At 48.0% G+C, this 17,937-nt stretch overlaps 2 protein-coding genes across 3 annotated transcripts; one reads left to right on the top strand and one right to left on the bottom strand.

The window, feature by feature from the left end:
• Positions 1-3,031: 3,031 nt before the first annotated feature.
• Positions 3,032-4,355, bottom strand: LOC114509904 (cytochrome b-c1 complex subunit 8). Of its 2 annotated transcripts, none has more exons than XM_028528496.2 (3): positions 4,226-4,355; positions 3,908-4,075; positions 3,032-3,232 (listed from the first exon to the last, which is right to left on the bottom strand). In XM_028528496.2, exons 2-3 carry the CDS (start codon positions 4,059-4,061, stop codon positions 3,138-3,140), a joined length of 249 nt encoding a protein of 82 aa, XP_028384297.1. In that variant the 5' UTR covers positions 4,062-4,075; positions 4,226-4,355; the 3' UTR covers positions 3,032-3,137. The 2 variants fall into 2 exon arrangements, with proteins under 2 accessions (XP_028384297.1, XP_028384296.1); XM_028528495.2 differs by having other exon boundaries at positions 4,217-4,306.
• Positions 4,356-6,325: 1,970 nt separating this feature from the next.
• On the top strand, positions 6,326-9,400 carry GDF9 (growth differentiation factor 9). The gene is made up of 2 exons (XM_028528515.2): positions 6,326-6,731; positions 8,053-9,400. Exons 1-2 carry the CDS (start codon positions 6,335-6,337, stop codon positions 8,997-8,999), a joined length of 1,344 nt encoding a protein of 447 aa, XP_028384316.1. The 5' UTR covers positions 6,326-6,334; the 3' UTR covers positions 9,000-9,400.
• Positions 9,401-17,937: the final 8,537 nt, after the last annotated feature.

Raw genomic sequence — 17,937 nt, 5'->3', positions numbered from 1 at the left:
ACGAGCCTGGGATGAAACGGGAGAAAGAGGCTGGAGTACACGGCCAGATGTTTGAACACGTTCCAGGTGGAGGGGTTGTTAGGGCTTGGCAGTAACTGGAAACTCCTGTACTGTCCCTGAGCAGGAGGTGCCTAATAAAAAAATGAAAGACTTTCCTGAAATGGAAAAACGTTTCCAGGTAAAATTTCAACAAAGGGTCAAAGTTTATTCGCTTTTTTGCTGGCTGGAACTGGCAGACTTCTGGGCCTGCAGTAGGTAGACCTGGATCCCCACGCCACGTTCCCTTTGCCACGTTCTGCAGTCCGGAGGTGAAAGCCCTGGTTGACGCATGAGCGCTGCCGGGTGAAAAGAGGGCAAAACGAACAAGTGGTAGTGCCCCCAGCGGCGGGTGAAGGAGCTGCACCCAGGGCTGGGGACTCCAGGTGGGCACGTTAGAGATACTGGGGTCCACAGCAGTGGTCCCTCGTTTTTAAGAGACTTCACCCAAGTTTTCCTTTTCTTTATGGATTTCTAAATCCATAGTCCCTAAAATGATCCCAGATCCCGGATCATGTGCAGAAGCAGGGAGCTAGGACGACTCCTCACATTCTACCCGCACCACCACCTCAGCGCCGCGCCACACAGAGCTCCGTGCCCCAAGTTCAGAGGGACGCCCTTCGGTGAGAGGCAGGCTCAACAGCAGCCTCCGACAGCTTTATCTAAAAGCAGAAGCTCAGCACGTGTTACAGGGCTTACAGCTGGGGCTTGCTCGTAGGGCACTCTGGGATGCAAAGGAGTCAGACCCGCAGGCTCAGCACTGAGAAAGGCCCTTTGGTTTTCAGCTGGTATTTCCAAAGCAGCCAAACTTTGAGGGTAAAATGAAGCCAGGAAGGCGGGAGAGGACAGCCAGCTCCCTTAGGAGATTTTAGCTCAGGGCTAAAATCAGAGGGAGAAAGTGAGGGATCATGAATGGCGTGGTCCTCCCGATTCACTGTTAAGTTATGGGTGGGTGCGTTTACACCTTTCGGTCCACAGCCATCACGACTCCCCAGGTCCACGACCCAAAGATGCTGCAGATGAGGCAACCGCTGAGAATAAATTCGGACAAAGAGCCAAACGGGAAAATTAAACCACGTTTGGTGAGTTTTCATCACATAGATGACCTTTGAGTCCACACTACCTTGCCAGACTCACTTTGTGTTACTCATTTCAAAGCAACCCTATGACTCTGTTTTAACATACTGTTTGGGGGGCAACAAGTTTAATGCTCAGGAATGCAGGTTTCTCGCCTGTATCCCGGAGAGGTGGTGACAGTTAAAGGACATGGGCCCAAGTGTGTCACTCAGCCATTTCTCCTCATCCTGCCTCACAATCTATGCAATTTATCTTACCACTTTTTCCAGTTGTTTGGAAGTATTTTAACTTGGTTCCTAAAAGGCAAGACTAATCCTTGGAATAAGAAGGAGAGACAGTCTGGGACAGAAGGTGAGCTACAGTTGAGTTATTGCTCTGGACCAGCAAGTGTTCTTAGAAGAGAGGAAATTTCTAGAAATGGAGCAGGGAAGCAGAAGCACAAAACGGCCTCCTGTTGAAAGTAAAAAGGTACCTTTTTGAGTTAGTGGTGTTCTTCAAGTTCCTGTGTCCCTGCCAGTGTTGCCCTGATAGCTTCCCAGAACTGCAACCCAGCCGGCGGCAGCACTGCTGTCGCCCTTGGGACCCGTGGGCAAGAGAATGGTGGGAAAGTTACAGCAGCTGATGACCCCCATGATGCCTGGCAACAAAGGAATTTTCACCTTTCCTAATCGGACTACTTTTCAAATGGGTGGGGCCATCCCTGGAACAGCTGTCATGGTAAGGGAAGACCTGAGGAATAAGCTCTCCCTGGAGCTCCCCTGCGGCCACCTGTGCAGGGCACCCACAGCGAAGTTCCTCCCCTCCTACCACCCCAGTGCGGACACCAAAAGTGGCAGGTGCCTAGACACCCTGAAGGACAGACGGTCCACCCTGGTTGACGTCAGGACTGGCCTGCTCTCCACCCGCAGCCTGCGAGAGCTCAGTGTGAACAACCTGTTGAACACTCAGGCTGCGGAGCTTGGGAGGAACCTCGCCACCTTGGAGAGGTACCTGCGAGAGCCACGCAAAACACATCTCCAGCCAAGAGCCCCGACCCTGTGCCCCAGCCTGCTTCTAGAGGTCTTCTTTTTACTTTTCCTGTAGATGGTCTGTCCTTGCCTTGATTTCTGCATAGGACGGTCTTCAGCTGTTGTGCCGAATTTGTTTCTTTCAATTAGTCTCTGGTTGAGCCCTTGTGATAAAGTTTTTTTTTAAAGGTGGCTTTTCTACTAAAAAGAAAATTCAAAGGCTCTAGAACATGGGTAAATTTTTTCCATAAAGGGCCAGTGAGTAAATATTTCAGGGTTTATGGAGCATGTACGGTTGAACACCACTGTTAGCAACCTGGTACAAATAGCCGGGGTGCCGCCCCAGGCCTAGAGGTCAAGGGGTCACCTCACCCCCCTTTGTAGCTGACTCCAATCTCAGGCTGGGGAAGGGTGGCGTTAGCAGGACAGGCAGGAACAGTGTAACTTCACTGGCATGGATTTCAGTGCCCCACTCCACCTTTTACTGCCTTTCTAGTTGTGGGCAAATTACCCTCTGTGCCTGTGTATTCATCCGCAAAGTGAGTGTAATAGTGACAATTCAAAGGCAGTTCTGAGGTTTAAAAGAGCTTATTTGTGTAAAGGGCTAAGAAGAGTACCCAACACATAGTAATTACAATATAGTTAGGTGGTTTTATTCTAATTACAGGAGCAGAGGCCAGGAACCAACATCCCCCCAAGCCTGTGCCCCCCACAACTGGCCAGCTTGCGGGAACAGCTGCAGCTACTTCCCTGTAGATTACACTGAAGAACAAGGGGCACGCCCCGTTCATTCACCAAACTCCCAGAGGAGCCAAAATCGTTCATGGCTCCTCTGGGGAATAGCGTTCCTTAACTTGAACATTTGCAAGTCACACCAAGGACTCTGCTCGCAAAAACGCAAAATCACAACATTGCAACCTGAAAGAAGTTTATTGTGTCTTCAAGACACTACAGTGTAGACTCCTCTTCCAGAGAAGGCTCTGTCGGAGACAGGGAACCATCCTCCAGACGGGTGGCTCAGCTGTCATTTTCATAGGCAGCTGGGTTCTTCCTCCTGGACCTCTCGAACTCCTGGGTCCCCCACGTGTAAAGAAGGTAAAACGCCACAAACGCTTTAAACATCAAAAGGGAAAAAGAGCAGTGAGTACATACAAGACCAAGGGGTCCCCGTCCTCTTCTCTGAATCACAACCGAGTTTTGCCCTCCTGTTTCTTGTTTAAAAAACAAAATACAAACCCGTTTTTAAACCAGATGATCAAGAAACGTTAACTACACACCCATTTGATAGGCGACCAAAGAGAAGGGTACCTGGGGAACTGGGTCATCACACCTTCCCCCTCTCTCCCCTATGGCACATTTAACATATTTAATGTAAACGAAAAGAAAAACAAAACAGTAAATTTTTTTGATTAATGGAGGTAAAATTAACAGAAACTTTACCATTTAACCAAATTCACAATGTTGTGCAACCACCACCACCATCTCCTGCACATTAACACAAGACAGATGGTCGCTAAGAAAGAAATGGATGAAGATGACCTCAGAGGGAGGTCATCTCTCTCAGAGACGGTGGGAGGGAGACGGAGTCACGCAAGTGACCTTGGACCTTCATTTACGTCTTCCGTGACTCGGTTTCCTCATCGGTAAGATGGAGACGACGATTTGACTAGTTCAAGGACCCTGAGGAATTTCCAGGGAAAAAATGTGTGTCTGGAGAATGCTCCGCGACGGGCCCGCAGTCACCACGGGGACCGGGGGCTGACCACCGCCCCCGCCGAGACACTCACGCGGCGCGGCGCGAAGGATGGTCGCCTGAATGCGGCGCAGCACGTTGGGGACGCCTTTGCTGAAGTAGTGCGGGAAGGCCTGTTGCTCGAAAGGCGACAAGCTGTAGCTGATCACATGCCGCACCCTAGACAGCTTCCCGAACTCGCGGCCCATGGTGGCGACGGCGCCTGAAGGACCAAGGGCGGACAGGAGCTGGGCTCAGGCCCGGGCCGCGCCGCCCGCACCCGACAGGCCCGCCCCGTCGCCCGTCGTCCGCCCCACCCTCCTGGGGGCCACAAAGACTGCGCGACCGGACCCCACTCCCGCACCAGGGTCACCTAGCCCTCCACAGTCGCGGGATCCACCGGCTTCCTTTCGCCACTTCCGGTGGAGCCGGAAGCTGGCCTAGGAGGCTGAGAGGCCACTTCCGGGGCATACCATTTCCCGCTGTCTCCGGGGGGGCGCCGGCGCCCCCGTTCTGGAGAAAAGTGCGGCGGCCGCGCGACTCTGGGTGGGCGGTGCCTGGGCCCCGGTCCGGGACCTAATGGGGGACCAAGGTCGGGCGGGCTCGGCGGCCGCGGGGGGTACTCCCTCGGGCTCTCAACCTTCCCGTCAGCTTCCGCCTTTCCGTGGGGCGGCGGGAAGCGACCGTGCGCCGAGGGGGACAAAAAGGTGAAGAGCAAGGGGCCCGCGGATCCGAGGGCCACGCTGAGCACCTGCGAGCCCTGCACCTGCAGAGAACGCCCCCAGGCTCGAGTGGGCGCCGCCCCCCGCAGCGAACGCGCGGTTTACAGCCTCTGGGGCGGCGGCCGAAGCCCGGCTCGACCGCAGTACCGAAATCCGGGACTCAGGTCCCGGACCTCTTCCGGCCGCCGCCGCCTGAGATTCCCACTGGCGGGGTGTACACTTTCCCAGGGTCGAATAAAAACGTTTCCGCAGATCCAGCCACAACAGCCCCCCCCCCCAAAAAAAAATTGTCGAGCAATTGATAAAGGGCTGTTAAGTGGCGGTAAGAGGGAAGGACGAGCTCGCCCCACTTTCCCGTCTCCCCGAGATGGTTCGGCGTGGGGGCGGGGCGCATATGTCTTGATGCCCTCCGTTCTCCCCCACTTTCCAGCAGGAGAGGCGAGGGACGGTGCCGGTGCCGTGGGCCGTTAGGGTGTTTTCAGAAGGAGCTTTCTACTTAAGGACGCCGCTGCCCTGTTCTGCTGGCTGCGGTGTCTGTGCATTTGTCGTCATGGCATTGCCGGCCACCTGTCATCTAGGACTAAGGTTTTCAAAAGTTTGGGTGTTTCTTATAACCCTGCTTCCTAGGTAGCCAGCGTCCAGATAGGCTTGACAGGGGAGGAACTTAACATGTACAAACACACCTCAGTTGTACCGTCCTAAGTAGCGCAGACAGGCTCAGTACCTAGTACCGGGAGTGTGGCTTGCCTCTTTGCCACACGGTCTCTGTAGGGGTGGCCCTGCGTGTCCCCCTGTTTCTGCTATTCATGACGCGCCTTCGTCTCATTTTTGTAAAACGTGATCTCTAGTCTGGCCTCACCTCCAAGAACATAAATACTTCTAACAGTTAAGAACAGTAATATCCTAGGAAATTCGACCGCCATTTGAGTGATTAAGAAAATAATAAGTAAATTTTTCATGTACTTGCTAGCACCTGCAAACATCTCTAAACCTTTTGACCAAACTGTGTACAGGTGAATGTGCAGACAAAGACATCAAGAAACTATATTTAAAAATGAGTCAAGTTTAAAGTGATGTCCTCCTTGTTTAAGCATATGGCAGTATGCCAATTGCATATTCTTCACCAAGCCACCTGGGGGAACTGGGCAACCTAATAGTTCTCTGCTCTCTGGAATTTCAGTGCCAACTGGATTTTCTCTCACTGTCCAGATCAACACACAGTAAATAGTTATTCCAAGCCCCCAAAAGTGGGAGAGGTGGTGAGGATGAAGGGAGAGGAAGAGTAAACCTAATACCATAAATTGTATATCAACAAATCAATAGTCATAAATAATTAGTTAGCTTTTCCACGTGCCTTGGGAGTTTCAGCAAGCACCTAAGGAACGTTTTAAGAACCCTAATCTCAAAAAATGGGTGGTTTTCCTTTAAGATTATTTCTTAATTTCTCTTAGCCTTTGAGCTACATAGCTTGTGCATTAGTACAACGACAACTTAAGAGGTTTTGAATAAATGAAAGAGGAAAGCAAAATAACCAAAGAAATCCATCTCTAATGAGGACAAATTGGATAAAATAGGGTGTTATCAGCTGTTTGATACACAGCTGATAAAAATTATCTTCAGCTAAGCACCCTTGAGGTCTGATTGCAGAAGTGACGCTAGCCCACCCACACACCTAACATTTATTTAAGGGATCAGCCTAGGCTCTTGCTGGCTTTTAGGAAGAATGGTATGGTTGTGTTCCTTGCTAGTTCTTGCAAGCCATGGTTCTTCCCAGCAAATTCCTTTTTTGGTTTGGCTGCTTTTCCTGGCTGGGTTTTCCCATTAGCCTCGGTTCTCAGGCTTCTAGGGGAGAAGCTCAGATTGCAGCTAGTGCTGAGTTAGAATCTGAGGCTGAACCTTGGTCCTTGCCGCAGCCGACGGGTAGGAGAGACGGGTCAGGCCTCCTCTCCCCTCTCTTCAAAGTTCTGTGTGATGAGCCAGGCGGGGCACAGAGGCTGCAGCCAGACTCCGGAGCTTTGCGCTACATGAAGAGGCTCTATAAGGCATATGCTACCAAGGAGGGGATCCCCAAATCCAACAGAAGTCACCTCTACAACACTGTTCGGCTCTTCACCCCTTCTGTCCAGCACAAGCAGGCCTCTGTGGACCAGGCGACAGGTGCGTAGGAGTAGATTGGCTAATAGGTGGAGGGAAGATGATAAAGGGGCCTGCACTTCAATTACAGAAAGGAGCTGGGCCTTGCTCCTTGAATGGCATTTTACTCTGCATGATAATGAGAATCCAAATTCAAACAAATCGGATACTTGGTCTAATCGTTCCTTCTAGTGCCATCATGGAGTAAGGTGGGCTAATATGATAGAATTTCAGAGCTGGGAGGGATTTAATGGCTCTAGAGGCCAAGGGAAGTGCTGCTGGAGCAGGTCAGCATCTTCTCCAAGGTCACAAAATCAAGACTGGAAGCTGCACATTTTGGCTTTCCAGTTGTTTATTCTCCCCATTCTGCCAATGCTGGCCTGAAAATGTGCCTAAAATACTTCATAGCTATTGATGTTCTTTGTCACATGGGCTGTTTCCCCCTTGTTTGTTACTTTGTGTGGGGGGAAAGCTTACATCCTGATTCGAAACGAGGTCCTTTCGAGAGCAAAGCCGGCAGTTCAAGCTGCACCTCGGTGAGTGTGTGCGAAAGCAGCAGTGCTTGGAAAGAATCCGTGTTCACCAGCTCGTGTTCCGAGCCCACAGGTCAGCGGGGGCTGTTACAACTCTCCTTCCCTACGGTCCTGTTTCATTTCGGTGGTTTTAGCACCTCCGTTTGTCGTCAGTCTCAAGTGTTTCATATTAATGTAGAAAATTAAGCTTGCTTTATTGATGCAGTCCATTACACAGGGGTGTCCAACCTTTTGGTGTCTGTGCACTGCACTGGAAGAGGAGTTGTCTTGGGCCACACAGTAAATACATTGCAACATGTAATCACACAAAAAATCTCATAATGTTTTAAGTAAATGTACGATTTTGTGGTGGGCCACATTCATGGCCATCCTGGGCTGCATGCAGCGCTGGGCTGCAGGTGGAACGCCCCTGCGAGGCTCAGACTGCGTAACAAGCCTAGTCAGTGTTTTCAGTATAGTTTTCCCTCTAGAGACTTCCCAAGAGAAAAATATGTTCCTTTATTAGCTTCCTCTGTGTTTGGGGAAAATTAATTAAGAGTCTAAAACTTAAGAATGTGTAATAATTCTGCTGTTTGAATTCACCACCAAAGCTATTCTGACTTTTGGTGAGAAAATATCCATTTGCAGTTGCTGGGACGTAGTTGTGGTCCCAATTACCTGTATTTTCTGTATAACCCCGCCCCCCTTTGAGTTTTGAGGAAGAGGGAAAGAGGAGGGAGAAAGCACATTCTGAAGTACTGATTCCTTGATTTGACTTGCCATTCTGTTCTGTTCGTATTCAAGCACTACTGGTGGATTGTTTTTCTCCCCAGGCGCCATGCCATCAGTGGGCCTGCTGTTCAACCTGGATCGAGTTACGGCTGTGGAGCGCCTCCTCAAGTCAGCCCTGCTATACACTTTCAACGACTCGGTGCCTTTCCCCTCTGCCATGCAGTGCACGTGCCACCTGCTGCTGGAGGAGCCAGAGTCATCTGGCCAGACTCTCCCTAGGGCTCCATACTCCTTTCCCTTCGCATCACAGTCTGAATTTAGAAAGAAACACAAATGGGTTGAGGTGGATGTGACTGCCCTGCTTCAGCCTCTGGTGGCCTCTGCCAAGAGGAGTATTCAGGTGTCTGTGAATTTTACGTGTGCGGAAGACCGGCTGTGGTCCCCTTCAGCACGGGACAGTCCTGTTAGCCTCGTCCCCCCCTCATTGCTTCTGTATCTGAATGACACGAGCACTCATGCTTACCAGGGGTGGTATTCCCTCCACAACAAAAGGAGCCCTCCCCAGGCTCCTGGCCAGAGAGGTCCGTCTGCCTGTCCCATGGGAAGAGAGGCTGCCAGAGGAGTAAGAGCCCGTCACCGGAGAGGTGAGGAGACTGTCAGCTCAGAATTGCAGAAGCCTCTGGCTTCCTTCAATCTGAGTGAATACTTCAAACAGTTTCTTTTTCCCCAAAATGAGTGTGAGCTCCATGACTTTAGACTTAGCTTTAGTCAGCTGAAGTGGGACAGCTGGATTGTGGCCCCGCACAGGTATAACCCCCGATACTGTAAAGGGGACTGTCCCAGGGCCGTTGGGCATCGCTACGGCTCTCCGGTTCACACCATGGTGCAGAACATCATCTACGAGAAGCAGCTCGATGACTCCGTGCCACGGCCCTCGTGCGTGCCTGCCAAATACAGCCCCTTGAGCGTGCTGACCGTGGAGCCCGATGGCTCCATCGCCTACAAGGAATACGAAGACATGATAGCCACTAAGTGCACCTGCCGTTAGCACGCGGTCCTCCGAGCCAAAACACTGAGCTTCTTCAACAAAGCGAATGCCTACCTGTGCCTTCAGGACAAAGCTTCATGTGTCAGATTGCTAAATGCACTGCAGTGTGTCTTGCATGAGGAGGGACCTGTGCAGATTGGCAGTCTGTGGCACTTATTGATGTAAAGGGTTAACCTCGGCCTTTTTTATTTGCAAATGTAAATAATTATTTTGGAGAGCTTTCACTTTCTTTCCCTAAGCATTTTTTGTAAGAGTATTGTTTTTGATGTTGAAAAAACTTCATAAGCATTAATCTTGGATGCAATTACACTCCAAACAGACAATTCCAAGTGTCGGAGTCTTATTTAATGGGAGAATAAAGTCCTGTCACAGCATGGGTTTCCTGTGCGTGTGTGTATTAATAAAGACTGCTTCTATACAGTGATTTGGGAGGCAGGGGAAGTGTGTCTAAAAGCTAGTCTTGGCTCAACTTGTGATCTCTCTTTCAGAGTAAAAGAGAGGCTGACTTCTTCGCCGTCGTCCCGATGAAGTGAGGCCCACTAGGTGCAGGGCGCGTGCAGCGGAACCCACGGCTGCTGCGGCCGTGCCACTGGCGTGCGCCACACGAACTCTGCTCCTCAGATGGCTTGCATAAATGGGTCGATTCATATCAAACAATGTGGTGTTTGTTCTGTTTACTTAAAGAAAATTGCCTTGCAGAATTTTTCCAAGCAGATGCAGTGTTAAAGGTTTTTAAAATACATTTTCTTCTTTATGTGTTTAGATCTCTGACCCTATGGAAGGAAGGCGAGGAGCATTTTTGTTTTTTTTTCCAGTTTCCCTTAGCTCCCATGCCTCCACCCCCTCACATTTTTTTCAGGTGGACTTTGGACTGCCCCCCCCCACCACCATCCAAGCTGGCAGTGACGGGGCTGCAGTACAGAGGGGCCTTGTTTGGATGTGAGGGCTTATGTGTGAGTTTTCGATTTGCGTTGAGAGAGCTCTAGGGGCACAGAGGGCTGATGCAGTGACTTCTGTTTCAGGGTTTCTAACACCCTGGTCTACAAACCAAAAGTAACTCCTAGGTGCAAGAAGCACTTTCCATTCTCGGAAATGATGTTCTCTTAGTGCTTAACTAAATGTCTAACTAAAGAATCAGCTCGGGTTTGGGTGGGGATGGTGTTGAATCTGTAGACCAGACGGGGGAGTACTGCCCTCCTAACAGCGCTGTCTTCCTACCCATGACCATGGCATGTTCCCCCCTTTACTTAGATCTTCTATTTCTTTCAAAAATGTTTTGTAGTTTCTAAGTGTGAGTTTTACACTTTTTATGTTAAATTTCTAAGAATTTTATTCTTTCGATGTTATCGTGCATGGAATTGCTCATTTAATTTTGGGATCATCTGGTGCTACCCCACATGCGCACCGCAGACCTGCACACACTGACATAGATGCTCTATTTTATGCTCAGGCTTTTTTCCTCTCAAAACCGTTTTCAGAAAAAAAATGCGACTGAAGCAAAGGAGACATTCTAAGAAGCCCATTTTCCAAAGAACTTTACTATCTTGTGTATCTCAAAGGCGCCTTTATTCTTTGGTAAAGGAGGTTGCAAGTTTAAGAAAGAAATGGTGTTTCAGGGTCTTGTATCAACTGTCATTCTTAGGAGTAAAGTATCTAGAAAGACCTTGAGTAATGGTGGCAACATACAATTAAACTTTTTTGAAAGTTGAATTTCAAAACTAAACATGGCTGTTTCCAAATGAATCACATGAAACACGAACTTAAGGGATTTCTCAGAGTTCCTCAGTTACCCTGAGCTGACTTGTTTTTTGTTTTTCTGAAATAGGAATTTTTGTTTGTTGTTAGTTTTTTCATGGCCTGGTCCTGTGGCTGAATGTGGAATGTGCTCTGCAACCTAAATATTTCGAAAAGAAGAAAATAAAGGGGAAGTTCTGATGGACGGACGTTAAGCATCTGGGTCAATGCCAAAATTAGGACCAAGAAAAAATAGTTCACCCTTACAGGTTAAGTTCTGAAACTGACTGACTTAAAAAAAAAAAAACACTTTTGCATAGTGTTTGGATGCTGCAGCTGAGTGATGACAGCTTGAAGAGCTAGAAGCTTGGCTTTTTTGTCTTATTTTTAGGCTTTATTTGAACATCTAGCTTCTCTCATTCATAAGACAGCACTAACATTCAGGGCTGGTATGTCTGCTAAATTTAAACTTCAGCGATTCTCTTCTACACAATTGAGGATAGACTAGTCTCCCAATGCCTCTGCCACATGCAACCTGTTTTTCTTGGGTTACTCTTATAAAAGCTGCCACTTTAGAAGATAAATGAAAAAGGACAACAGTGATTGAAATCTGGAAATTTAAGGATGAGGCCACATCTGCCTCAAATAGGTGCTTTCAGCTTTGGTATTTAGTCCAGATGAGATAGAAGGTCGCCCAGTGTGATGAGTACCCCGGGAACAAAGGCGCACCTCGAGGGCTGGTTTCCCCACAGTCCTGAGTTTCCTGCTCTTTATCGGTCTAAATCAGCTCCTGTGTTACGTTGACTACTTTGTATTTTGCTATTCAGCTTCAAGAGCAGCGGCTACTACTCAGACTCGGTTTAGAGCTCCGTTTAATACAGTCTGGGGGGGGAAATAAAGTTGCTCTTCCGTGGAATATGGAGGAAGTGTTCATGGTTGTATAAGTGATCAAAGAAAAATGCTCAGATAGAAGAACTTGGTTTCTATCAAAACTTTAGTTAATTTTAGTTTGTAACTTTGGAGTGGTGGCAACTTATGAAATGATCAATGAAGGGAAATTATAAAATTTAAATATTCTTTTAGAGGCTGTGAGTCCCGATAATGTTCATTAAGTGTGCAGATTGGCTGAATGGATTGGCACGATAGAAACTCGTGCTGTTCTACCTGTTAACTGTTATCTACGTGGACGGAAAGATAAACACAAGCAGGAGGTCGACACTTCCTCCTTTACCAGCACCCACGAGTCAGGTAGGTTCTCCGTGCGTAGTCAGTCACTTCCTGTTGCAACCGTCCTTCCCAAACCACAGATTTACTGGTCAATTTTTGGGTCAGGCCTTGGGTTTTTTTTTTTTTTTTTTTTAGACCAGGGCTATTTCAGTATCTATTTAAAAAGCAAGATTTTGTAGGGTCTGACAGTATTTTTTTGGCTCTACCTTACTATGTAATGCAATTTGTATGGGAGAATTGAGTAATTTGATATGTGTGGGTAAGTGTCAACTGTACATTTTGGACATCACGAATGGTCTACAAGCAATTTACAGAGTTATTTATAGACCTGGCTTTCCACGTTGGAGTCCTGTGATAGGCAGTGTTGTGAGTTCACAGCCTGTGCCTGGATGTCATTTTGGCATTCTCAGAAGTCATTAGCTCATTGAATAAATATTTATTGAACATTGACTATGGGCCATTTGCCTTGTGTGGTTAAAAATAGTCTAATGTTCTCAGCTTCAGAAAAATGATATCCTCTATCAAAAATGGCGACTTCCTTTATCAGCCTGAATTCCATCACTGTGTATCTGCCATCACAGAATATTCTGTGGAGGAATAAATACATTTTGGGGTGAGAACTTCATAAGCAGGCTGAATAAATTATTAAATTGTCTTACCTTAGATTATAATTTTTTTCTAATCCTCACCCAAGGATATGTTTCTTGATTTTAGAGAGAGAGAGAAAGGAAGAGGGAGAGAGAAAAACATGGATCAGTTACCTCCGGTACGTGCCCTGACCAGGGACTGAACCCACAAGCTAGGCATGTGTCCTGCCCGGGAATCAAACCCACGACCTTTTGGTGTACCAGATGATGCTCCGATCAACTGAGCCACCTGGCCAGGGCCAGATTAGAATGTTTTAATTAAATGCTTTATTTTAAGATAATTGTAGATTCATACACAACTATGAGAAATAACATCTCATGCGGCCTTTGTCCAGTCCCCTCAGTGACGACGCCCTGTGAAAGCACAGCGTGCTGTCACCACTGGGGTCTGACACGTAGTAGACTAGAGTTGTCCACACTGAAACTCACTGGGTTGAGGGATGTGCTGACCCTAACATCAGTAAAGTTTTGCTGTCTCCTGATGGCATTAGGGGTTCAGTAGTTTTTCATCTTTGTCACACATCATTTCTACCCATGAATCTTTTAGCCTTTTAAATGACAAATGTACTTATTCAATAAGTATTTATTGGGCAAATACTAGAAGCCAGGCATTCTTCTAGGTGCTGGTGTAACAGCGGTGTATAAGAGAGACAGGCACTTGCCATCGTGTGCCAGTGGACAGAGGCAGACAATAAACAAGCAGGCACCGTGAGCAGCCGTGTGTGGGGACCTCTAGGCAGAGCAAACTTGTCTTCTGACACCGGAAAGGCCTGGGCACGACTGGCAAGTGGGGAAGGAGGAGGAAAAAGGGGCATGGCAGGTGTGGTGGAGGGGATGAGGTGGAAGAACAGACAGGCAGGATGATAGAAGACCCTGTTGGCCAGAGCAAGGAGATTGCATTTTTATGCCAAGATCAATAGGAAGTCATTTAAAAGGTTTAATCAGGAGCCTGAACTGATTGCATTCTTTTTTTTTTTTTTTTAAAGATCTCTCTAAGTGACCCTGGCTGGATGGTTCAGCAGGTCAGGGCATTGTCCAGTACACTGGGGTGGGTTGCAGGTTCAAGCACCTGTTGGAGCTTGTGACCTAGGTTGTGAGTTTGATTCCTGGTCAGGGTGTGCACGGGAGGCAGCTGATTGGTTTCTCTCTCTCAATGATGTTTCTCTCATGTACTGTTTCTCTCTCCTTTTCCCTCTAAAATCAATAAGCATGCCCTCAGGTGAGAACTTAAAAAAAAGATTAATTATTCTGTGTAGAGACATTTGGCAGAGACTAATCTGAAAAAGGGAGAGTTCTGAGCATCCAGCGGCTCTCCTCCTGGTCCAGGTAAAAGGTGATGCTGGCGTGGACCACAGCAGTGCAGACGGCATGCTGAGAAATGAGCTTGGAATCCTTTCTGTGGCTCCTCTCTCTGTTCTTTGGCCTGTCTCTCCCCAGTTGCAGGGTGGCAACCTGCATTAGTAAGAGAAGAAACCGAAGTTTCTCGTGGTGAAAGGAGAGGATAAAATGTACCTCATTTCCTGGCGTCAAGTTCCCATCCGCATGAGGTGCTTCTTAACCATCATTTTTCTTTGTTCTGTGTTTTATTCAAGCCCTGTTTTGCTTCTGTTTTTTTATGGGCTTGGCCTTTCACATGTGTGTGTAAGTGTAAGGCCCTAGGACACTGCTGGAAGCTGTGCACGAGGGATGTGTTAATTTAATGGGCTCGTTGGTTTGAGGCTTCTATCAGTTTCTACAGGTTTCTCCACAGAACAATTTTCCAATCTTCTTGTGGGAGGAAGAGGGGCAATGATACACACTCAGCTGCTGGTGGTCTTAGAGCTCAGCAGTACAAGGGGCTGTGAGCTCTCACCTCACCCCTTCCCCCAACCTCGACCCCATCTGGAGTTCATGTGTCTGGATTGACTTCTCCACAGAAACAACTGCTAGTCTCACGCTGGGCTGGGGGAGGGGTGGTCACCTCCCTGCTTGGGGTGGGGGGGGTGTACACTGGGGTCCAGTGATTCCATCCACAGATTCAGCTGACACCCACTGATGGTGACAGCTGGCACCGCTGCCTCCGGGCTACATGGCATCTTCATTTCCTGAGCTCTCCCAGGATCCTCTGCTCTCCTCGTCTGTTCTTGGCCCCGTGTGTATATTTGATGTTCACTTGTCCTAATGTTAATGGGATGTAGCCGAGATAAATGTGTGTGTTCAGTCCTCCACGTGAAACAGAGGCACTGCCATAAGTACCATGTGCAGGCCTTGTTGAAACCTCTGCTTAGAAAAACGGGCAGGAAACGCCGACAGCAAACTAACCCCTTCGTGACCTGCAAAGAACTTTCTACATGTTCTCTGTTGGGTGGCTCCCTTTAGCTTTTCCCTCTTATTCTTGTCCAGTTTGGGGTAAGAAAAGTAGAGGTATTTCCAAGGCTGGAGCACATGCAATATTTGGATTGCTTGCCAAATTTAACACAAAAAAGTACCTCATTAGAGAGTATTAACTGGCAGGACCTGACTACTTGTCAATAAGCAACCTGAAGCTTTGTCTAAATGTAGGGAAACTGAGTTCAATGGTTACCTCCCGAAAAAGGAAAAACAGACTTAACAGTTTACTAAAGTCAAAATAAAGATTAATGTGCCAAGCTCCAACTTGCATCATTTGCCAGGAAAATTTGTGCTGAGAACTTCACAAATCATGGCATGATTGCAGAAGAAAGTGATCAGGACCACAGGTGTTCACTGTGTCCACGCACTTGACCATGACCAGCCTGAGAAATATCTGCGAAGGGCTGACGCAGGGTTGTGGAGACAAGGAGCCTCGGAGACTTGCTGGGCTGATGCCACATGGTGAGCGCTTCCTGGGGCTGAAGGCTCACGGCTTCCCCTCGCTCAGATCCAACAAAACTACACGCAAATGAGATTAAAAAAAAACACACAAAAAAACCCAAAGAGTAGCACTTGGTTGATACCACTCATCAGATCAGACTAGAGAGAGAAACCACAGGCACAGGCTAAGGAGTAGAGCAGGCTAAGTGGAAGCACGGGCTGTGGGACCGCACTGGCCATGACTCTGGGCAGTGAGCCTGCCCACCGGCAGAACAGGGTCCCCAGAGAGCCGACGTCACAGGGATGCTGTGAGAACTGCATGGGTTAACACATGTAAAGACCTTAGAACATGTCTAGCAAATAGATTCTCACTAAGTGCTGCTTTTATTATTATTATCTCAGCTAAGATGCTCAGAAGCTGGGCTTTCCAGGACAGCGGTCACTAGCCACATGGGGCCACTGAGCAGTTAGAACGTGGCTGATTGAACCTGAGCTGAGCGGTGTGTGTGGAGCACACAGCAGATCTCAAAGATGAGTATGAAAAAAGAATAAAATATCTCACTTTCTTACATTGGTTACACACTGAAGTGACAATATTCTGGTATATTGGACCTGTTTGGATATATTAAATATGTATATGTGTTAGTATATTAAAATCAGTTTTACCTGTTTCTTTTTTAATGTGGCCATCAGATCATTTAAAACTACACAGGTAGTTTACATTATATTTCTATTGGACAGCGCAACTCTCTCCTCACATGGTTTCACTCTGAACTCTACCCTGATATTGCCCCCCAAGGTGGAGCTTGTGACGCTTCTAAAGTCCACACGTTATATATTTATTACTCATGTGATACATTTCCTTCCTACGCGGCAGCTTTCGCTTTTGAACAGTGATGCGTGAATGCCCTTTTTTTCCCACCATTGAACTGCGCAGGGCAGAATCACTGACGGCAAAAAACAAATCACCGCTCTCGCTCGTGAACGCAGCCGCAGCTGGAGGAGCGAGGCGCGGAGCGAGGCGCAGACCGAGGTGCACGTGAAACGCCCCGTGATCGCCTGCAGCCGCCTCAGCCCTGCCGTCCTCAGGGGCTGTCTGATTCCCTGCCCCCTCAAGTCCAAGAAACGGATGGGAACACAGAAGTCTGCCTGCCAGGAAGACGCTGGACCCAGTCCCGCCAACGTCCTTTGTCTTCCACAAAACTACACGCGTGGACCTGGGAACTATTGTGCCGTGTAGATGGGTGCACACGTGGAATCAGGGGGGGGATAGGCCTTGGCTAGGCGGGTCCTGAGAAGAAGTCGTGTCTTCCTTCGACTCACGATGTCATCCAGTCAGATGGAAATCGGCTGATGGGTGGCACTAGGCTATGTACTTCTGCATCACTGCTAAAGACTGTTTTTAAAATAATTGGGAGGCTTAAATTCACCTTCAAAGGTAATTTTTAAAGTCATGTGACCTTCATGCATCTAAACATCAGAACACTTGGCCCACAGGAAAAACGGAGATCATGTGGCTTGCACGGTGCTCTCAGGTCTGTGGGCAGATGGGGCTCTAAACTTGTGTGTAAATTAGTGTGAGGATGTGTGAGCTATCTTTCTGCATCTAGAAACACACAATTACAATGTCAGGGTGATGCCCTGGCCAGGTAGGTGTGCAGCGGGTTGGAGCGTCATCCCATACACTAAAAGGTTTCAGGTTCTATCCCTGATCAGAGCACATACCTAGGCTGCAGGTTCAATCCCTGGTCAGGGTGTTATGGGGGCAGCCAATCAATGTCTTTCTCTTTCTCTTTCCCTTCCTTTCTCTCTTTCTGAAATTAATAAGCATGTCTTCGGGTGAGGATTAAAAAAACGCCAGGGGGATTAGAGCCTGTGGAGGCCACCTCTGGCTGTGTATGTGCAGATCTTGAGCAAGAACAGGCCTCTGTCAGCACGTGTGTCCGCCCTTACACACACACACACACACACACACACACACACGTGATCCCAAAAAGGCCAGGAAGCGACCCCACATGTACACATACAGAGCGAGACACTCACATACTGTTAAATTTACCATTTTAACATGTACAGCCCAGTGATTTTAGCATTTCATAATTTTTAGCACAAATCACAGCATTGGGTACCACTGTCTAATTCTAGAACATTTCCATCATCCCAAAAAGAAACTCCATACCAAGTATTCACCCTCCATACCCCCTCTCCGAGCCCCTAGCAACTGCTCACCTGCTTTCTGTCTCACAGATTTGCCAGTTCTACACATTCCAGATAAATAGAATCATGTAACGTGTGGGCTTTTTTTTGTTTTCTTCCGCTCAGCATAATGTTTTCAAGGTTCATCATATTGCAGCAGCACGTATCAGTACGTAATTTCTTTTTATGACAGTAATATTCCACAGCACAGAAATGTGACGTTTTGTTTATCCATTCATCTGTTGATGGCCTCTTGACTTGTTCCGCTTTTGGCCATTATGAGTAATGGTGCTACATTCATGCACAGGTTCCTGCTGAACATA

The sequence above is a fragment of the Phyllostomus discolor genome, chromosome 13, assembly GCF_004126475.2.
Source record: "Phyllostomus discolor isolate MPI-MPIP mPhyDis1 chromosome 13, mPhyDis1.pri.v3, whole genome shotgun sequence".
Taxonomy (NCBI): Eukaryota; Metazoa; Chordata; class Mammalia; order Chiroptera; family Phyllostomidae; genus Phyllostomus; species Phyllostomus discolor.
This window is presented reverse-complemented; position numbering and strand designations above follow the sequence as displayed.